Source organism: Oncorhynchus mykiss, chromosome 21 (assembly GCF_057628025.1).
Source record: "Oncorhynchus mykiss isolate SJ-2025 chromosome 21, ASM5762802v1, whole genome shotgun sequence".
In the NCBI taxonomy this organism is placed as follows: Eukaryota; Metazoa; Chordata; class Actinopteri; order Salmoniformes; family Salmonidae; genus Oncorhynchus; species Oncorhynchus mykiss.
In genome coordinates, this window is record NC_143042.1 from 12,737,807 (window position 1) to 12,760,918 (window position 23,112).

General features: G+C 43.8%; 1 protein-coding gene across 2 annotated transcripts in view; it reads left to right on the forward strand.

The window, feature by feature from the left end:
* Positions 1-274: 274 nt before the first annotated feature.
* LOC110499998 (protein lin-7 homolog A) overlaps positions 275-23,112 on the forward strand; it is a 31,249-nt gene continuing 8,411 nt past the window's right edge. The window contains exons 1-4 of one of the 2 annotated variants that reach the window (XM_021577093.3): positions 275-487; positions 10,732-10,850; positions 17,166-17,237; positions 19,984-20,193. In XM_021577093.3, the coding sequence (XP_021432768.1) occupies positions 451-487; positions 10,732-10,850; positions 17,166-17,237; positions 19,984-20,193 (438 nt within the window). In that variant the 5' untranslated portion in view covers positions 275-450. The remainder of the gene's footprint in view (positions 488-10,731; positions 10,851-17,165; positions 17,238-19,983; positions 20,194-23,112) is intronic. The other variant, XM_090213821.1, reaches the window with a different exon arrangement.

A 23,112-nucleotide genomic window follows, 5' to 3' on the forward strand; every position in this document is an offset into this window, starting at 1 on the left:
TAAACATGGGGATTAATCTATAAACCCTTCATCAGCTGCGGTTCCATGCCATCATTGAAATCTGTTTATCACTTTGTGGTTACTGTAGACTACTATGTCAGCCTTAGGCTGCAGGACAACAAGAATCCCCTGCCATAAGCACACAGGTTGCCAATGAAATTGTCAGTGAAGAATTGAATATCAAAATGTTCATATCAGCTAGTCAATTTGGCTATAGGTCAATCCAGTCCCATCCACTCTCAATTATTTGCATAAAGATATTAATCCCGCGGTTGTTCGGTTTGACAGGACCATTGGGTTAGTCCGATGGAGCAGCGGCGCGGGAGGTAATCCCCTCTCCCTTCCAGCCACTCCCACCGACGGGCTCTGTGCTCTCACTCGCCCGTTTAGCTTGAGTTGCTTCTGATGCTGCAGCTACCGTAGTCGCTATATCTCCCCATAACAGCAGTCATGGCGACAGAGGTCCAACCGCTCACTCTGGATCGAGGTAAGACGCACAATCGTCGGATTCGCTTTCTTGTTGAATTATTTCTGGATCCCGGAACTTGAGCGAACCACATTTAAGTTGAAACTACTATAGGCTATTATTTCATTTTTAAATTCGTCAGCTTATATTTCTCTCTCGCTGGACACCGTTATTTGCTGGGAATAAAATGTATGGACCGTTTGGTGCGCACTCTGCAAAATATGGATAAAACGGCTTAATTAAATAATGCTGTTCAGCAATATTACAACGAATGTGTTATTAACCCACAGTATTACATCCCACTGCATATGAATAGAGCGCATTTATCTCTGTTATGTAACATCCAATAGAATATTATCTCGCTATATTCTTCACTTCGTGATTGGGAGAAATAATTTATTGCGCGCAGGAATCCAATCACGCTTAAATCCTTACTTCTCAACACATCAGACAACTTTTGGATGGTTAGGCTTAAGAATATAAAACAAACAGCTTTTTGAATTGGTTTATATTTTTCTTGAATCTAATGGTAATTTGGACAGTGAACAAGAAAGGGGTACAGGTCTTCACCCCATAGCATACCTGTTGTCGACAGTGAAAAATGAATTCACCTGCGGCATTATTTTAAAAGGAAGGTTGAGTCCACAATGTAGTCTACCTATAGCCTACTTCATATTTCGGAGTAGTAATAGGTCGACTTGCACGCGGACTTCAGGTGATATTGCTTTCCTACAGTAGCCTGCCTGTCCAATGATAACAGATGGATAGCTTCTGATAGCTTCTCCTGACTATTCTTTCATTTTGATATTCGAAACGGGGACTATGGGGAAATCAGATTAAATGTGTAGCCTATAGAGTGTTTAAAACGAATCCGGTAGTGAAATGCATTAGTGTGGCTGCATGGCACAAACGAAAGGGGTGGTGTTAAAAATAGAGAAAGATGATACATCTGGGAAAAGTAATGGGCATGGGCCCACTTTGAATGATTGCCACAACAGTTAGTGACCGTAGGAAAAACTGTAAACGCCGTGGAATAAACAACTCGCGGGGATGTAGAAGGCAAGAGGATATAAACATCTGTCTAAATTGGAAAATGACAAATGGTGACCTCTCTACGTTGTGTTGAACACAGCATTGCGCATGAGTAATCGAGCCTGGTTGTTATCATGAAGGATGGAATGGATGTAAACCGAACGAGGATCATCAGCGAGTGACCTGTCTTTATACCCAAGGAATAACGGATAATATAACGGTTTTATTCCCATTTTTTAAACATTGGCTCATTTTAATGATTTACAGTCAATTCAATGCTCAGTGGCAATTGGATTCATTATTGCGTGACTGCAGCAACTGTATACGAGCTTGTATACGAGCTTGAATGGGGAGTGGGTGGCTGTATACGAGCTTGTAGTGGCTGTATACGAGCTTGTAGTGGCTGTATACGAGCTTGAATGGGGAGTGGGTGGCTGTATACGAGCTTGAAGTGGCTGTATACGAGCTTGAATGGGGAGTGGGTGGCTGTATACGAGCTTTAATGGGGAGTGTGTTTCTGTATACGAGCTTGAAGTGGCTGTATACGAGCTTGAATGGGGAGTGGGTGGCTGTATACGAGCTTGAATGGGGAGTGGGTGGCTGTATACGAGCTTGAATGGGGAGTGGGTGGGTGTATACGAGCTTGAAGTGGCTGTATACGAGCTTGAATGGGGAGTGGGTGGCTGTATACAAGCTTGAATGGGGAGTGGGTGGCTGTATACGAGCTTGAATGGGGAGTGGGTGGCTGTATACGAGCTTGAAGTGGCTGTATACGAGCTTGAATGGGGAGTGGGTGCAAGGGCAAAAACATGATACAGGGCAAAATGATAAACAAGAAGCTGCGCTCTGTTCCATGAGGGGAAGGAACATTTCTGGCATTGAGATTCTATTGATAAACAAGTCATTCATTATATGACACATTGGGGAAGAGTTTTGTTCTCCCCAGTTAAACTGAAATATATGTGCCAGTATAGGCTACTCAACCCTTTCAATTGGGTTTACATAGGTAGACTAGTGAGTCAGAGCCCCTATAATTTCAGAGAGAACATTCAGGTGGCTGCTGTATCCACATGCTCATTAAGTGGTCACTGCCCCGCAGCAGTGATCATCTAGGGGATCATAATGATAGCTTTACAAGAGCTGTCATTGTCTTTGCACAGAGTCCTTTGTCGCTACTGCCACTAGCGAAGAAACACTGTAATTGATATTGAAAAGAAGCCTGTTTCTTTGTTAAAAGCAGGATGTGTTAGGGATTTGTCACACACACGAAGAGGCGGGAAACTCACATTGTGCTTTGAGGTCATGACTGCACTTCCTGCTATTGTCTCAGGAAATGACTCAAACGCCACTGTCCTGTGGAGAAACAGCCTGTGTTGGAACCTCCCTGCCCATGGCACCAAAGTTCTCCTTCAACGATTGACTCTCATTCAAACACTAACCGGCACCAGGCATGCCAAGACTATTGAAATTGCTAGAGATACTGAGAGAGTTCTCATCAACTGTATGCCATGAAGTCCTAATAATATCAGTCTGGCTGAGGCTGTACAGTAATCACAGTGAAATGCGTTAGTGCTCTTTCTGCCAGATATTTGCTGATGGAGAGGAATTTGAGGCCTTTGTGAGCAGAATTCCTATATATTTGCTGATTGAGCGGTGAAGTAAGACACAGATGCTCAAACAGGTTTCTGTGCCGTCTGAAATTACAGTGGATTTACTAAGATTCCAAACATCGAGGGAGAGCCGAAGCTTGAAATCTGGAAGTCAATACTTTTTTGATGCTCTCCGTGCATGGTTTATTGCCGTAATAAATATAGAACAACCGCACATTTCCTTGCAAGTTATCGCTGATCCTTTGTTTGAGTCTATTCACAGGGGAGAAAGGGCAACACACCGTAGCCTACTCAGGGCCCTAAGCATGTTGTCTCACCATACTGCAGACAGGCTTTGCTTTACTTGCAGAGGTCACTGGATTTGTTCGTTGTTGCGCAGCAACCTTCCTCTTGTACCTTGCTTTGGGTGATAACAGAGAGGAGGGATTACAGGTGAGGTGAACAGCCAGCTCAGCAATTTCATCAACGGAGAGCTGTTTAGAATGGCACAGCTCTGGGTAAGCTCTCATTAGAACCACAGTGAAAAGAAATGTCATTTGTTTGGGATGGACATCTGCCAGGTAATCAGTCAGAGGAAGGGAGACAAAAACAAAGTTCAGAGTGTTATCCGCTTCTGCCTTAGGCTAATGAGCCCTGATGGGGACAGTCTAAGGAGTGATTCATTTTCCCAGGAATGTCACAGCAGGGCCATTTAGTGTTAATTCACTCGGTTTATGGGGGGATTGATAAAGTGAGGTGCGTCCATTTAAAAAGCTCTCCTGTTGAGGAGCTGGCCTTGTGTCTGGCAAGCCCCTGCTGGCCTGTTCCTCTACTCATCCAGAGAATGAGCACAGTAGAGGTTTTTTGTGTGGTCATTTCAGCGTGGTTGCCAACGGCAGAAAGGACACGCGGGTCAAAGTGGGAAGTGGCAGATGGCTTGGCCTCTCCGGGGCAATTTATTCTGGCATGTGTAAGTCAGCCATTCTGGTAGTGACAGTGTTAGGGCACTGCTCTGGGAAACATTACATGTGGGAGTGAGGAATAGCTCAGACTAGTCTTGAATCAATCAGCTATGAAACGATTCTCTATTAGGACCTTAGACGTCCCAGTAGAGATGGAGAAGATGCACCTGCGTTGCAGTCTCTGTTTTCATCAGCCCCATGTCTTAATGAGCCAGCTGAGTTAATTGGACATGCTTATTTACACCCCACAGCATTTGTATTGAAACAACGTGCAGATATTGGAAAATATATTCTATTCAGCTATGCTCTTTATTATCAACAGGGCAATCATGTGATGATATTGGAGCACTGCCCAGTTTTTCAAACAGCTCAAAATCATGTTTAGACTTTTACTCAAGTGTAGAAAGCAGTGAAGCACTCACTGTTTAATACTGCGGCGTCGAAAGGCTTGGACCCCCAGGAAGAGTAAAATAAGCCGTGCCTAAGGCAGGACAGCACAGACCTGGTGTGTTTCAGCACAGCAGCATTGCTAGCTGCTTGTTGTGGTCTTCACATTTATTTATGACACATCCAGAGTGATGGCTCCATTAGTAGATCCAGTCATCAAAGCAGAGCAGAAAGGGAACTGTGTACTTGAAAGGCTGACTCATTCTGGAACTGGTGATTGTTTTAGACACCATGCTGTTCATAGTTTGAACGTTGTGTTTCATCAACATAATACCATCATTTCTGTGGTCACCCGTCACTGATTACATTTTAGGAAATCTCAAGGTAACACACAGGACAGGATATTATAGATTTATCACTAAACGTCTTTACATTGTCAGTCACAGAAACAGATTTATCACTAAACGTATTTACATTGTCAGTCACAGAAACAGATTTACCACTAAACGTCTTTACATTGTCAGTCACAGAAACAGATTTACCACTAAACGTCTTTACATTGTCAGTCACAGAAACAGATTTACCACTAAACGTCTTTACATTGTCAGTCACAGAAACAGATTTATCACTAAACGTCTTTACATTGTCAGTCACAGAAACAGATTTATCACTAAACGTCTTTACATTGTCAGTCACAGAAACAGATTTATCACTAAACGTCTTTACATTGTCAGTCACAGAAACAGATTTACCACTAAACGTCTTTACATTGTCAGTCACAGAAACAGATTTACCACTAAACGTCTTTACATTGTCAGTCACAGAAACAGATTTACCACAAAACGTCTTTACATTGTCAGTCACAGAAACAGATTTACCACTAAACGTCTTTGCATTGTCAGTCACAGAAACAGATTTATCACTAAACGTCTTTACATTGTCAGTCACAGAAACAGATTTATCACTGAACAGATTCACCACAAAATGTCTTGACATTGTCAGTCACAGAAACAGACTGTAGTGGACTAATAGCTTCTTAGATACGCACTATTAATTAATTGATTCCTCTTGGAAATGGCGCTTTAGAGGACACTGCTTTCAGTAACACTTCAACAGCACTTTCAGAATATTTCTCTCCCAAAGTTGGGCACCCTCTAAAACACCTTCATCGTTGCCTTAGAACATGAATTAGAATGAGCATAAATGTTTTATTTGTTGGCTGCCTCAAGAATTCTTTCCCACAAAGAATTCAGATATAATTTTTATTGGCCTTTGTTCTATTGCTTTTACTTCTGTCTTTATTACTGTTAGGGACACATACATCGCCCCATTAGGAATGTATTATACGTACACTGAAGGACACACAGTATAATTTTGGTTCAAGTTGGCCACAGGGATTTCAGTAAACAGTCAGTTTGCTTCACTCTCTGTTGTAATTGGAGACGGATGATAAACCTTTCAAATAGAGAAATGTGTCATTAACCAGTCAGGGGTGATTGTTGAAATAGAAAATGGTAGATGAGAGCCCTATGTGACCGCCCCAAAGAACACGTCTCGTTACTTTCAGCTCATCCAATCAGGCAATGGTAATGTGTTCTCACCGCTGTGTGGCAAAGAGAAGTTAAACTAGGTCAGATGTTTGGCTAGTAGCATCAACGTTCCTGACTACTCAATGCATAGCAATGCACTGGTGTTTCATACTTTATTTAGTTATAGAATACCGAGGCAAGAAACATGCCTCTCCAACTTCACAGATTGAATAAATGTGAATTAGGAGTTGTATGTTTCATTTTTAACAACCATTGTTTTGTATCCCATCTCTAGCTCCCATCCTTAATTACACCTCCAATAAGAGCAACAGTATCACCTTGACACCTTTGTCTTCCCTTGAAAATATGTGTCAAATGAAACAGAATATTTATTTTATTTTATTGCAAACAGTGCTCATGCCTTGCAGAGGTTCTAAACACACAGTAACTGCTCTTTAAATATGTTCATTTTGAGGCGGAGGGAGGAAGGGTGAGTCCCACAGATGTTGCAGACATCTGGACCCCCTGAGTCCATCTCTAGAGTTGGTGAAGCGCCAAGGGGGCTGAAGTCTCATTGGACTGTGGAGAAGAGGAATGACAAGCAGAATGCTAATGGTTTAGTGGTTGAGTGAATCCATCTCAGTGGAGTGAGGACAGTGGATTGAGGACAGTGGAGTGAGGACAGTGGAGTGAGGACAGTGGAGTGAGGACAGTGGGGTGAGGACAGTGGAGTGAGGACAGTGGATTGAGGACAGTGGATTGAGGACAGTGGGGTGAGGACAGTGGAGTGAGGACAGTGGGGTGAGGACAGTGGAGTGAGGACAGTGGGGTGAGGACAGAGGAGTGAGGACAGTGGGGTGAGGACAGTGGAGTGAGGACAGTGGAGTGAGGACAGTGGGGTGAGGACAGTGGGGTGAGGACAGTGGAGTGAGGACAGTGGGGTGAGGACAGTGGGGTGAGGACAGTGGAGTGAGGACAGTGGAGTGAGGACAGTGGGGTGAGGACAGTGGAGTGAGGAAATCCAAAGAGAGGTTTTCTAATGAAGTGGAATAGAGAGAGAGGGCCAGATCCATGCATACTCTCAAGCTCCTCTCTCAGATGGGTTGGAGTGTTAGTTAGTAAGGCAGGCCAGAATCGTGTTGGCTGACTGTGTGTTACCCTCCAGATGTACTGTAGTTATTCATGGAGTGGCTCCGGCTTGGTAACGGGCCACGCCATGTGGGCGGTGAGGGTATTCTTAGTGGTGTGTAGAGCTACTCTTTCAAAGCGGTTTGCCTTTGTATTAGTATTGTAGGCTGAGGGATTTGCTGTTGGTGGTGTAGCTCAATATTACCATGGTTTTACTGGTCTGTGTGTGTCTACATAGCCAACTATAATAAGGACTTAAGTTCTCAGCAGTCTCCTAGGTGATGTGGCTGAATGCACCACGCAGGGATTTGATGTGACGCGTGTCGTTGTAACGTGTCTTATTTGGGAGTCGTTGCAGACTAAGCTATTTGGATGTGACGTAACTCTGTGCCTGGATTCCCATAGTCATTGAAACTGCAAATCACCCAGGGCCGCCAAGTCAATCTTATACCCTGGGGGGTTTATACCCCTTAGATCACACACAGAGGAAACCATTTGATGTCTCACTCCTCCCACCATAGACAAATTACAGTATTCCAGCAGAAATGCCTGACGTAGGCAGCTCCTCACAGGACTGGATGGTGTTCTATTACTGCTGCATGTTCTACACCAATTATCACACGACACTATCCACGGTCTGTCCAAGACATTCTGTCCACAAATAGCCATCTACTTATTGAAACAAATCGACGCGGCAGTGCTTGCAGAGGGGATGAGCTAGCAGACCAAGGGAAGCAGGGTGGATGATGGGCATGATATGTGTCGCGATGCAGCAAATGAAATGCAACTGCTGGAGAGGGGAGGCTTTTATGACCGATTGATTACCTGTAATAACTCTAGGAGCAGGAGAGGCTCTGCTGTAGTCTAGCCCTCATCACTGGTCTAGGGGGATAACAACTGTCACATCTTGTAGCAACAATCCCTGTTCACTGCTGGGGTGTTGGCTGACTGGGCTTAGACACTGGACAGTCTGAAGGGGGGAGATGGGGCATGACAGTTTTTTTTATTATTCAAATATGGGTCTAAAAAACTGCCTTTGACGGCTTGTAGCCTAAGACTTTTCAAGACTGCTTTCTCCCTTTCCAACAACTTGATACCTGAAATCCTTCCCTTTCGCAATCAAACACGGTTAGCTTTACTTTTACAAAATAGCTTCTTAGCCTATAACCCAGTTTATTTCAAAGAATGCATTTATTTAATTCCCCAGACCGAAGTTGAAAGCCAAACTACTTGAAAGTGGTGCTGAACAGGTGGAGAATACCAACTATTGCTTTTGATCAGTGTAGGGTCAAAGTACAAAAACTGACCTCCCGAGAAATCCCATCTATCAACAAAAATGTTTTCGAAATCTTAAATCTTTGATGTGTTGCTCGATGTCGGAGGCCTCGTCAGAGACCTTGACGTGGATGAAGAAATTGGCGCTAATGAGAAAATGAGAGCAGGCAAAAGCTCTCCTGATCTGGCTCTGACCTCGCTATAATGAGAAATAAACGCTCATAAAACTACCCAGGCTGCTTGGAATAATACCAGCAGATTACTAGCCACTCATTAGTGCAAAGCTAACTGTTTTTTACAGGTATGGTACAGAATATTGTACAACCTCCTTCACCTTAGGGACTCATTGGATGCTTATTAAAGCTGATGGAAATCCTGTACATTAGCTACATTACCATTGTAGGGGTAATGTAAAGTAGTAATGAATACTGTTAGATCCCTCCATTCACACTCACAGGTTCAGAGAAAAGTGTCCTCTTTCCTGTGTCCGACTCTCTATGGACCAGCTTTAATTCCGCTCTCGTCTCCCCGTAGCTTAGGGTTCTTACCAGAACAGGCTGCCTCTAGGGTAGACTACACCACCCACGCCTAGACTTAGATCGTTGGGCCAGTAACTGAAAGGTCGCCGGTTCAAATACCCGAGTCGACAAGCTGGGGAAAAAATCAGCCGATGTGCCCTTGAGCAAGGCACTTTAACCCTAACTTGCTCCGGGGGCGCCGTACTACTATGGCTGACCCTGTAAATAAAAATACACTTCACTGCACCTATCCGGTGTATGTGACAATAAAACATGTTCTTTTTGTACATCCTTTAGAACATTCTATGTGATATTATCTGTGCCATACAACACCATCATTACAGAAGATGCTGAGTGGAGTCGTGGAGTTTGATGAATGCCCTGTAAAGATCTCCCTGACAACACTTTGTGGCTTGCAGTAACCAATCCTGATGGAACTCGACCCCACCATTTCTTCTGCTTTAATGTAATCCACGCTGGTTCTCTGGGTGTCATGTTCTTTGTCCATGTATACTTGTGTACTAACAGTAAATGTTGTGCCCTTGTATGTCTGTTTGACTGCCTAATACAGGCACAAAACAAACCTGCCCAAACAACCCCCGGTTCTATGTATGCAGTTCCCCCTCCTCTTACCTAGTTCGCCCTAGGTCTGTAAAAGGTAATAGCTTTTCTGTCTCCTCTCTGCCTCACCGGGTTACACTAGATTGTCTTCCGTCTCAGTCCAGCCTCCCTGGGTTCGGCGTGATGTTTATAAACACGGTCGGTTGTTTACCTCTCTCTGTTGGTGTGGTGCAGAATGTGGTGCTAGTTCAACACCAGGGTAAAGGTGTTTAAGATGATTGTTTAGAATCCTTGCACCTAGCCTCAGTATACACTTGCTGTTCCGATGTAGTTGGACATTTCTTGCATTAATAAAGTAGACTCACTTAACAACGTTTCATTTTTCACACCTAAGCTATATTATCAACTCCAATACAACATCTTGCAATTTCCCTCCTGGGTGGCACTGTGTCACTGTGTCACTGTGTTCGACATCAAGCTCGGTAGGAAAAATATCAAATCTGTAGCTGATTACAAGTGGTTTGATTATTTTCGAGCGACTCGCTGATCTTTGCACATGCTCAAGGGAAAAAGGGTTGACAGATGCACATTATCCCACCAACTGCTTTTTATTTAGTTTCTTCTAGAACAACTGACCCAACGATTAGGCTGAGCACCAAATCCCTCCTCTCCCCTTCCAGCATGTACTCTCAATTCTTTCATTTTCCCTATTTGTCTCTAAGAGTGTGAAAATAATCTGCTTTACTCTGGATTTCTTCACCGGATGATAATTAGTAGTGGAGAGTTTACTAGACACAGGAGTCTTTAACTCAGAGGCATCATGGGTTTGTTTTCAAGGATCTAATGCTCGTGGTGCCTGCTCCTGCCAGGAATCGTTCGCTTTGAACGGAACAATTCCCTTCCCCAAAGTCCGCCCCCCATTTTCTCATGCATGGAGCAGGCCTAATGCAAACTACGCTGGGATTGCTCTCTCTCTCTCTCTCTCTCTCTCGTTCCCCTAGGCCTTGACTCAGTTTTTTTCCATTATCCTCTCTATCGATTCACTCCGGACTTATTTTTCAAGGCTGAGGTTAATGTAATTCAATGGGGCATTTTTCCCTTCTTGTCATTTCACTCTCTCTCTCTCTCTCTCTCTCTCTCTCTCTCTCTCTCTCTCTCTGACTTTCTCCACCTCTCTCTACCTCTTCCTCTCTCTCCTTCTCTTTGCCTCTCCCCCTCTCTCCTCCCTCTCTCTGCCTCTCCCTCTCTCTCTCCTCTCTGTCTTTCTTTCTCTCTCTCTGTCAGATGTGGCCAGAGCGATTGAGCTGCTGGAGAAGCTACAGGAGTCCGGGGACGTCCCGGGTCACAAGCTGCAGTCCCTGAAGTTGGTGTTGCAGAGTGAGTTCTGCACAGCCATTAGAGAGGTGAGTCGATTCCCCTGCACCACGGCCCCAGGGTCCTTTTGATCCTGCCAACACAGGGAAATTGACCACAGGTGACTGATGGTTATTTGAATGAATAAATGTGGCTACACAACAATGCAGACTTTTAGGGGTGTTTTCCCAGACGTGGTCAGCTCAGACACACAGACTGAAGGGTAAGAGGGCCATCAATACAGACTGAGGTCATCTAGTAGGAAATGTAATCTACCAGAGGAAATGTCAGAGAGGGCTGGCCCTTTCATTGGACTGCAGGATGAGAGAAGCCTGGCCTGGGAGTCAGGCAGAGACACTGGAGCCTGGTGCTGCCTGGTGGTGGGGGAGGCGTCATGTATCTGCAAGGAGTAGCAGCTAGGCAGCACCCTACAGACTAGGTTACAACAGCTGGCCATTGAGAGGGAAAGAGCGAGAGAAACACTTCAACCACCAACAACACATCCAGTCACCAGGGAAACTAGAGAGGATCCGCTTGGATTAGATGCAGAGGCTGACGTGGCCATAGTTTCCAGTCAATTACGTCCTTGTGTGAGCTGACACTTTGCCACGGTGCAGAATGGCTCTTTCTCGTAGAGGTCTGACTGCTAGAGGAGCTGGAGAGTGAAGATGAGTGGTCGTGGCCATGATGATGATTGCTGTTATTACAGAGATCGTTATCAGCACACACAGTTACGCTGCAACATTCAACAGCTGTGGTGTTCACGTCAGTGGTTATTGGACTGACAGACTCCCAAGGCGATAAATGCTCCCATGTCTCTATGGAAGATCAGAGAACATGGTGTTTATGTGAATGGAGCAATACCTTGCCATGCGTGAGAATGTCACATGTGTTTACAATCCAGCAATGCTGTCACAACCCCTGTATTCACTTTCCTAGCACATGCACATTTTTCCCAGACTACGGACAGTGACGAGCATCGTAAAACACTTCCCCGCGGCTCGCTCTTAATACCCTGACATAGCAGGACTAGACCGCTGAGCCTCTTTGAGCCACATGGGTGAGTTAATCGTAATGCAATCACCCTGTTCTGTGCTGCAATATGTCTGCAGATGGGAAATCTTTGTCGTTGAGAGAGCCACGTCGTAGGGGTTCTAACCAAAAGGAGAGAGACTGTATTCTTCAAAACAACTTTATTATTAGATTTGCAAAAATGAAGCAATCGATAACAACCACTCAAACATTGCCACCATTTTGTCCGTTCCGTCCTGCATGTTTCCACACGTCTAAGTTCCTGTAGATTGTTAAAACAGAATGTCACATACTGCAGTCACACCTAAACGGCTCTTATCTGTACGCCCAGACAAATGACTAAGTCACACAAGACAAGCCTGTATCAGCAAAATACTAACGTATAACAATGGACAACTCTCCAAGTAAAAACAGCATAGTATGTTCAATTAAACAACATAGTGGGTCATTAAATCATTTCCTCCACAGCTATTACAGGAAGATTAAGGGTTGCTTCAGAGCCATATATTGTTGTGCGGTATTGGGATTCACCTGCGTGTCATTTCATTAATGCAGATGACCTATACTGCATTAAGCTGGGGCCACCAGGTATTATAATTGAGCGATTTGATTTGTTCCCCTCGTCTCATATCTGCTGGTGAAGCTCATTTCATGGTCTGATGAACAGACACAGAATCCCACAGACACAGGGTAGCTTGATCATGTCTCTACTGTAGAAAGTCACAGAGGTGATCCGGCTGAAAACCTTCTTCACAGTGTCAATAGTATTTACAGCCACATGAATCAGCCTAGCTATGGGTGAGGGGGTTAACTGGCTAACTGTTGATAGGGGAAATTGATGGGGGATGGAAATGCCTGCTAAGGTGAAAGACCCACAATTACAGAGAGATGGAGTGAGGAGGAGCGTTGCTCTTCCCAACCTTGTCTATCAATGACATCTCAGAGCTCAGGGAATGTCCCTGAATGAGTTGTCAGAGTCAATCTGCTTTGCAAATGGATAGGGAAGGACACCAGGGAAGACGACTGGGAGCGCTAACCAGCTGGAAATGATGGAGTTTATGATGATTTCCAGCCACTCTGTTGGCTTGACTTAAAGCGCTATGCATATCAAGAACTGGTCCTGATGAAAATCATCCGAGAGGCCCGAGCAAACGATTCATTCCACACATGAAATCGAATCATGACTTTCATTAGTCAGAAAACAATGCAGGTCATTTTTCCTTGCAAAAAAAAAAAGCATAGTCTGTTCCAATGAACTGAATCAATTATGTGATCATAGAGTTGTAGTAACCTGATGATAATGGAACAGGGCATATGAATACGGGTCTCACTTTGAATTCATATAAAGGAAAGGATTTGTGTGCCGCTCCATTGAGGGCAGACCTTAGTCTCTCACTACATTTACTGTGAGCTGAAGGCTGAAAGCCACTTCATTTAATTATCTCTGTGCGTTTAATATTCTCTTTTTGTGTCATGCTGACAGAGCTAGGGAGGTCTGTGAATGAACAGCTATTAAATCCCATTTTGCTTCTACCAAATGACCCCTTTAAACTCAGTCAGCTAGAGAGAGGAGAAGGAGAGCTCTTCAAGCTCTCTCTCTCTCCGTCTCATCCTTCCCCATTTTCCTCTCCACTCCCCGTCTCAGTAAAGAGAGGGAGACGGTCGGGGAGCCATGGTTACACGCGTTGTGCCAGGCACCTTCCGGGCAGCTCTCTCCACTATCAGGCATTGTGTCGTCCTCGTAAGGCTGGCGGTAGACTGGTAGCCCCCAGCCCATCAAGCACAATGAGCCTTCCACAGAGGTTAAATAGATCTGGGTTAATGAAAGCCTGCCGTGGTTTACGCCCAGTGAACTGGAGAGTCAGGAGAGAGGCGGAAGAGTGAGAGAGAGAGAGCGAGAGAGAGAGTATATTCAGGAGGGACAGGAAGAAAGTAGAGTTCGGAGGTAAAGATGGATGCGTAGTAACAGGAGGGGGAATGAAGTAGAAATGATGTCTTCAGGAGTGCAAGTCTTTCAAATCTCATTCTCTCTCTCTCGCGCTCTTTCTACCTGCATGTATCTGTATGTATAACACAGCAATTTGTTCCATGTTGTGACTGTTTTCTTTATGTTATTGGAGATTATTTTCCCCCAATGAATTATCAGAACAGAAGGTTAAGTTCATTCATTAACAGTGTTGTCAGACTGAGTTCAACTGGGTCAACCTAAAAAGCTCCAATATCTTATTTTTGTAAGTGAACTACTTGCTCAGAACAAAATGCAATTGATTTATTTGGTTGTTGGGAATTGTGAGCTTGAGGTTGTTATTTTATTTTCACATCAACAATGGACTTTGTTTTTCATCAGTCGGATATACCAAGACTTCACGAAACCACTTGTTTTATTGTTGAAACACAGATGAAGCACGTTGAGGTCGCAAAGAGGCAAGGGCCTTGTTTTGCTCCAGCTCATCATACAGAAATATTGAATGGTGGTTGAGCCCAGAAAACACATGCTCTCCTTTGTAGAGAGTAGAGACATACCGAGGTGTGAGCTGATGAGTAAAATCCCTATTAGTTTTCATTCCAGCGAAAAACAATACCATGAAAAAGCTTTCAATTCACTGCACAGGAGAAAAAAACAAAGTCAATGTTGTTCTTCAAGAAGGGTTTGAGACGTTACAATTGAATTTGGTTTGCTCGTTGAATAATTCAGCAGTAGTTAGTGGTAAATCCAATTTGCACTTCAACTCGTGGATGTTTGTGCATATAGTTAAGCAAATTACAGATTGAAATAGCTTGACCTTTATTGTTATTCACGTGTTTCCTAGACGCAATTCTCCTGACTCACAGCAAGGCATCCACTGAGCCCTTGAATACACAACAGTCCATACATCTTAAGTGTATTTAAATCAGGCTCACAATGATGGATGGATGCTGTATCTTTATGTGAAAAGCGATGCACTGAAAAAAATGTTAATAGAATGGACCAGCCGCAAGCCTCTTGGCTAAAACACACAAAGGATGTGGGATAACATGAGTCACATCAAACAATTACACGACCCCGTATGGGGATTTAGGCCAATGTCTCATGTAATGTTCAACAATGCACCACTAATCAGAGCATTCATAATGTTTCTGTTGGATCACCAGAGGAAGGTGTCATTTTTAAAAATGTATTTATTGTACCTTTATTTAACTAGGCAAGTCAGTTAAGAACAAATTCAAATTTTCAATGATAATGTCATACTGTACACTGGGGGTGCTATTGTAAATGGTGTCGAAACAGTATGTCATATTCTGTATAGAAACGACTATGTATAGAAACGACTCTAGAAACGTCTAGAAACGCATAGAAATGTATAGAAACGACTATGTATAGAAACGACTCTAGAAAAGTCTAGAAACGCATAGAAACGTATAGAAACGACTATGTATAGAAACGACTATAGAAACGTATAGAAACATATAGAAACGACTATGTATAGAAACGACTATAGAAAATGGCTCTTTTACACCTGAAAGCTTTCCGTTGGCACATAATGCTGACTCCTCTTTAGAGGAGGTTAGAACACACTGTAGATGTGGAAGAGGTGTCCTGGAATAAGGTCCCAAGATGGTGTTCAATATTGGAAATCAAAGAGTCGCTCAGCTGAAAAACAAAGAACTGCTTTTTGACTTTAACACCAGAGTTCCACTGGTGTATACACCCTTAAGTTATACTAGGGACATTGTGATTCCATAGCTAGGGCCGACAGTGAGGACTTGTGAAGAGCGGAGTCAGCAACCTCTGCATAATCAATACAGTTGCTTTGTAAGGTGTTAAACATCATTCACAGTTAGCCATTGTTATGTATTACTGAACAAAAATAGAAACGCAACATGTAAAGTGTTGTTCCAGTGTTTCATGAGCTGAAATAAAAGATCCCAGAAATGTTCCATATGCACAAAAAGTTTATTTCTCTCAAATTTTGGGAACAATTTTGTTTACATCCCTGTTAGTGAGTATTTCTCTTTTTCCAAGATAATCCATCCACCTGACATGTTTGGCATATCAAGAAGCTGATTAAACAGCATGATCAGGACACAGGTGCACCTTGTGCGGTGGACAATAAAAGGCCACTCTAAAATGTGCAGCTTTGTCACAACACAATGCCACAGAGGACTGAGGGAGCGTGCAATTGGCATGCTGACTGCTGGAATGTCCACCAGAACTGTTGCCAGAAAATGTAATGTTCATTTCTCTACCATAAGCCGCCTCCAATGTTGTTTTAGAGAATTTGGCTGTACCTCACACCGCAGACCATGTGTAACCCAGGACCTCCACATCCGGCTTCTTCACTCGTGGGATCATCTGAGACCAGCCACCTGGACAGCTGATGAAACTGAGGATCATTTATGTCTGTAATAAAGCCCTTTTGTGGGAAAAATGAATTCTGACTGGCAGGTCCTGTCTCCCCAGTGGGTGGGCCTGGCTCCAAGTGCCCTCCCAGGACCACTCATGGCTGCACCCCTGCCCAGTCATGTGAAAGCCATAGATTAGGACCTAATGAATTTATTTCAATTGACTGACTTCCTTATATGACTGATTTCATTATTACTGTTACTCAGTAAAATCGCTGAAATTGTTGCATGTTGCGTTTATATTTTTGTTCAGTATATAAATGATGCCCGAAAAGCCCCAGTGGCCTTGCCTCGGCCCCAAGTCAGGTCAGATCCACTGAGCCATGGCCCAGTAAGTACCAGGAGCTGGGCCATGGAGCTGGAAACAGACAGGTCTGATGCTTTTTGGTAGAACACCCGGGGGAAATCCTCAGTGGAAATTCACCTACAGTACCAAGAGTCTTAGCTCCACTCGCTACTCCGTTCCAAACTCCACTCTCTTCAGTGTATTTACTCAGTGCCATGTGTTACCCACATGAGAGAAAACCAAAAGGGGTAGTAAGCGCCACAACACAGTGTGCTATGAGTATTTTGTACTTACTGATGCACCACGGTTTGCTTATGCTAATTGTCGTAGGGACCAGATGTTTGAGCAGCCTTACGGGCAGTAAGTAGCAGGAGGCAGCAGGATCAGGCGCCAAATAGTGTGCAGTTTATTAACAGTGAGAGGTGGATCCAGGTAGATGAAGAAATCCAATGGATATCTACATAATCTTCGGAGGTATTTGCAAAATAAACACTCTCAAAATACAGGTTTGAATTGAAATCAAAAACCTAACCCTGCCAACTACCAAGTCTGGTAGCCTACGACATGGATTGAACATGCAAGAGACTTGGAGAAATGTAGCAGACAATTCAAAAGGTACTGAGAAAATACGCTCATGGTTAGTCCATTTTTCTCTCTCTTTCAGGTGTACCAGTACATGCATGAAACAATCACAGTCAATGGCTGTCCGGAGTACCAGGCACGGGCTACAGCGAAGGTGAGCAACATCTCAGACTGGCTTAGCTGTATTGATCAAACCTGAGGCTGAAAGATACTGTACAATGTAGCCTAGATACACAAACAGCCATCATGTCTCCTTCAGATGATCAAAGACTGGAGCCGGTTTGGTGTACAATGAATTACTCATTAGCAGACCTTGGATGTAAACACTTGAGAGGTTCTACCAATGAGTCCCTCCGCCACCACTCATTCATATTCCTTCTGAGGAGAGCTTCTTCTGTGGAGGAGAATAAAGCAAGCAGATCTCTAACAGTGAAAGGGGGACAGGAAAAGAGGGAATCAAGAGGGAGGGTGAGATGAGAGAGAGGAGTGCATCTCCGTCCTCCCAGTGTTCACAAAACATCAGAGAGGGAGTGAAGAAGACATGGGGCAACATAGGGAGGTACGCACACTGACTGATTCAATTGGCTGCTCCTTCCAGAGACTTGGCACACAGAGGAGTAGGACACGGATTGATTGACAACACTGGGCAAGCAGGATGAATGGATAAGTAGGCCCGGTGTGGAGTACAATTCCAAAGGGCTCTTTTTTTGTCAGCGAAACGTCGTCTCTTCAATCGCAAATGGTTTGCAAAACTTTGACTGTGGTTCAGTCCCTTTCTCAAGGAGAAGTAAACGGGGTAACCTTTTTTTCCGACTTTAATCAGACTGTGGATTGTGTTGTGAATTTCCACCTTGGATGAAAGGTATGCAAAGACATAGCTTAGGCCTATTGAAGGACACCACTGTATCTGATGTTGATGGAATATCAAAATACTCTTTCTAGCCTGCTCAGATCAAATGGTTTTGAGGTTGATGGTATATGCTGCTGTTACAGCGACGTGTCCTTTTCATTTCCCTTCGAATATCCATAATTTGTTGAATATTCAAGGTCCCTGTTCAACATTATAAAGTACATATTCATAAACAAATCATTTTAATTTCAAAGCTTATTCAAAGGCTGTTTTGAAAGAGAGAATGTAGATAGGTCTAATCAAACTGCTTTACAATTCATGAAAGAGGCCTTGGGGCTTGTATTTAACAGTGTTAAAGTAAGCCAGATTGTCCATATGACACTGTTTACACAAGAAAGCAATGGCGACAGCATGAAGTGCCTTTCAACTTGTCCTTGTCCATCACCAGTCTTTTCAAAAGCATATTAAATGTAGCCACCAGCGGAGCAGCAATTAACATAGAGCAAAGTCCGTTCACTGGCTTCCACGCCCACGGGAGTGATTTCAATCGATGACATCGAAATGAGATGGTGCGCTGTTTTTGAAAGTGCTGCCCTCCTGAGAGTTTCCGTTTAGCTGAGCCGGTGCTTGTTTCATCAGCCTCCTCTCCAAGTACATCTCAAGTACATCACTGACCAAAGGTCTGGAGGGCAGCACTCAGGGCATTTCACATGAATCACTTTAAGTAGGACACCGGGGGCCTAAAAAACGTGTTATAGTCCTATGGAAAACCAGGGATCCCTTGATACACCAGCAATCTTGAGGCATTAGCAGGGAAGATGTAATTTTAGATGCCTTTGCTGTAGTGTTGCTGGTGAGCGTTTACCAATTAAAATGTGTTCCACCTGAGAACATGAGCACTTGATTCAGTTTATTACCCAGTTAATTGAATCAATTCCAGACTGTAATTCCTGGCCTGAGGTTCTTATCTTTTATCTTCTAGAGATGGGAGACCACTTAGTCTATGGTGCTCCAGAGAAAAGACTGAGCTGAACTGATGGCTAATGATGATAACATTTTATGAAATTAAGTAATTTCCATACGGTACTGTGACATTACTTGGGCAACTTCCCAGTAAGCTGTAATTTTTGTTTGGTTCGCCCCAGACACGTTTTTGCATTTGGAGGAGGCAGCCATATGCCATCTAGTTTCTTCCTCTCGGGAAGGGAGATACATTTGTGAAGGTCGATATGCCGTTAGCCAGAGAGGGGATGGTGGCCTACTGAACACAGTGCTTCTTTACCTCACAGTGGGAGAGAGAGATGGAGAGAGAGATGGAAAGGGGGGGACGAAAAAGTTGAGGATCTCAGGGCTTTCACCTGCTAGGGAAAACTTTGGATGCACATACGCCAAGCTTTGAAACAGAGGCCTTTTTCCCCTGCAGTTTCCCGAGAAAGTATTGCTGAATAATAATGAGACAGACTTGACAGACCGGCACCTGTGGCGATGTACATCTGCTGTTCCTTTCCCAGGCTGGGCTAACAAGCTCCTGCACACTTTGTTTCAGACGACAAGGCGAGAAGAAGATTCGTCTAGAACTTGAAAGCCATCCCAAGCCAGTGGAATTTAATGAAGCAGGCTCACAGAGATTTAGTTAGTGGGGGTGGAAGTTATCTCGCTTCTTCTTCTCCAGCTGCGACAGATATGTGCTAATTCATGTTCTTACAGAGCCAGAAAACATCTCACATGGCTATACGATACATCACCATCATCACCTTGGCTCTGACTTTGTTATTCTCAGCCCTACTGGACGTCTCTAAGCCCCATTTAGAGAGAGAAGTCAGAAGGTCCCACCCTCAGAGTGAATTTAAGTCTGTACACTTTGGTTCTACATTGCTCTTGGGTATGGGAAAGTTTATTTGGCTGTTGGGAAATGCAATCCCAGTTCACTTAGTATCGTCATTATCTAATCTATTTGTGTGGTAGACAGAATAGGGTGGTATAGGGCTTGGAGTGCTGAACACACCAATAATGGTCTGATCGTTACCATCTCGCCTGTCTCTCTCTGCAGGCCACAGTTGCAGCCTTTGCGGCCAGCGAGGGTCACTCTCACCCCCGAGTGGTAGAGCTGCCCAAGACGGAGGAGGGGCTGGGCTTCAACGTGATGGGCGGCAAGGAGCAGAACTCTCCCATCTATATCTCCCGCATCATCCCAGGGGGCTTGGCTGAGAGGCACGGGGGCCTGAAGCGAGGGGACCAGCTCCTGTCTGTCAATGGTGTGGTATGTATTGCTTATTTACTATTACCGCTAGGTTTGGTTACATGGTCAGATCTTCCTGACCACGTGAACCAACCAGGAAAAACTCTGTACCCTATTTATGATATTCGGTGAATTTGCATCTTCTAAATTACGAATTCCAATCACAGTTGTGTGCTGTTGTTAATATTTCAAGGTATTCATTTTCTCATCTTGCTTGACTTTTTCTGACAAGCCACATCCGAACAGGGAAGCAGTATGTCTAAACCTTGAGTCAAACTTTGAGAATATTGATAGGGTCATGCAGAGTGATTGGTTTTCTGAAGCCTAAATAAAAAGAGGCTTATAGTGAGCCAGCGTCCAAGATAAAGGAGAGCTATCTATGACTAAATGACTAAAGCAATGGGCAACAACAAACGCTATATCAAAGCGACCGTTTTTTAGAAGAAGCAAATGTCACCACGAGCAAAGTGTTCCAAACTTCACACGGCTTAGCGGTTTGGCCATTCAAAGTCACTCCTTGCCGAATCCTATTCCGTAACTCTCCATTTACACCATCAAATGAAAACCAATTTACATGGTAAAGTCAGGATGTGTTTGGAATTAAAACTGCCTTCAGACAAACACTAATCAAACGTGTGCTTTAAAAAGCAATCTTCATAAAGGAGTCATTTGATTTCCGTGACATCCAGAATTTTAATGTGAAAACATACAGTACCAGTCAAAAGTTTGAACACACCTACTCATTCAAGGGTTTTGCTTTATTTTTACTATTTTCTACATTGTAGAATAATTGTTGAAGACATCAAAACTATGAAATAACATATGGAATCATGTAGTAGCCAAAAAAAGTGTTAAACAAATCAGAATATCTTTTATATTTTAGATTCTTCAAAGTAGTCACCCTTTGCCTTGATGACAGCTTTGCACATGCTTGGCATTCTCTCAACCAGCTTCACCTGGAATGGTTTTTCAATAGTCTTGAAGGAGTTCCCACATATGCTGAGCACTCGTTGACTGCTTTTCCTTCATTCTGCGGTCCAATCCCAAACCATCTCAATTGGGTTTGAGTTCGGGTGATTGAGGAGGCCAGGTCATCTGATGCAGCACTCCATCACTTTCTTTCTTGGTCAAATAGCCTTTTCACAATCTGGAGGTATGTTGGGTCATTGTCCTTTAGAAATAGTTTCTTTGCAGCAACCATAAAGGCCTGATTCATGCAGTCTCCTCTGAACAGTTGATGTTGAGATGTGTCTGTTACTTGAACTCTGTGAAGAATTCATTTGGGCTGCAATCTGAGGTGCAGTTATCTCTAATGAATTTATCCTCTGCAGCAGAGGTAACTCTGGGACTTCCTTTCCTGTGGCGGTCCTCATGAGAGCCAGTTTCATTGTAGCGCTTACTGCTTTTTGACATTTTCCAGATTGACTGACCCTCATGTCTCAAAGTAATGATGGACTGCCATTTCTCTCTGCTTATTTGAGCTGTTCTTGTCATAATATGGACTTGGTCTTTTACCAAATAGGGCTATCTTCTGTATACCCCCAATACCTTGTCACAACACAACTGATTGGCTCAAACGCATTAGGAAGGAACGAAATTACACAAATTCACTTTTAACAAGGAACACCTGTTAATTTGCTTCCTGTAGTACTAATTCCCAAACGTTTGGGGACACTAAAGTCCATGGAGAATAAGAGCACCTCCTCCCAGCTGCCCACTGCACTGAGGATAGGGAACACTGTCACCACTGATAAATCTACGATAATCGATAACTTAAGCACTTAGACAATAAGCATTTTTCCACGGCTGATCATGCTTTCCACCTGGCTACCCCTAACATCTCAGCCCCCCCCCCCCCCCCACTGCAGCAACTTGCCCAACCCCCCTGCCTCTCCTTCACCCAAATCCAGACAGATGACGTTCTGTAAGAACTGCAAAATCTGGATCCCAACAAATCGTCTGGGCTAGACAATCTGGACCCTCTCTTTCTAAAATTATCAGCCAAAATTGTTGCAACGAGAGCATACAGGTTGCAGTGGTGGGTAATACAGTTGAAGTCGGAAGTTTACATACACCTTAGCCAACTACATTTCAACACTGTTTGTCACAATTCCTGACATTTAATCCTAGTAACAATTCCCTGTCTTAAGTCAGTTAGGATCACCACTTTATTTTAAGAATGTGAAATGTCAGAATAATAGAAGAGAGAATGATTTATTTCAGCTTTAATTTCTTTCATTACATTCCCAGTGGGTCAGAAGTTTACATACTGTGGGGCAAAAAAATATTTAGTCAGCCACCAAGTTCTTCCACTTAAAAAGATGAGAGAGGCCTGTAATTTTCATCATAGGTACACTTCAACTATGTTATCAGTATAAAAGACACCTGTCCACAACCTCAAACAGTCACACTCCAAACTCCACTATGGCCAAGACCAAAGAGCTGTCAAAGGACAGCAGAAACAAAATTGTAGATCTGCACCAGGCTGGGAAGACTGAATCTGCAATAGGTAAGCAGCTTAGTTTGAAGAAATCAACTGTGGGAGCAATTATTAGGAAATGGAAGACATACAAGACCACTGATAATCTCCCTCGATCTGGGGCTCCATGCAAGATCTCACCCCGTGGGGTCAAAATGATCACAAGAACGGTGAGCAAAAATCTCAGAAGCACACGGGGGGACCTAGTGAATGACCTGCAGAGAGCTGGGACCAAAGTAACAAAGCCTACCATCAGCAAGGGCATTGAAGATGAAACGTGGCTGGGTCTTTCAGCATGACAATGATCCCAAACACACCACCCGGGCAACGAAGTAGTGGCTTCGTAAGAAGCATTTCAAGGTCCTGGAGTGGCCTAGCCAGTCTCCAGATCAAAACTCCATAGAAAATCTTTGGAGGGAGTTGAAAGTCCGTGTTGCCCAGCAACAGCCCCAAAACATCAC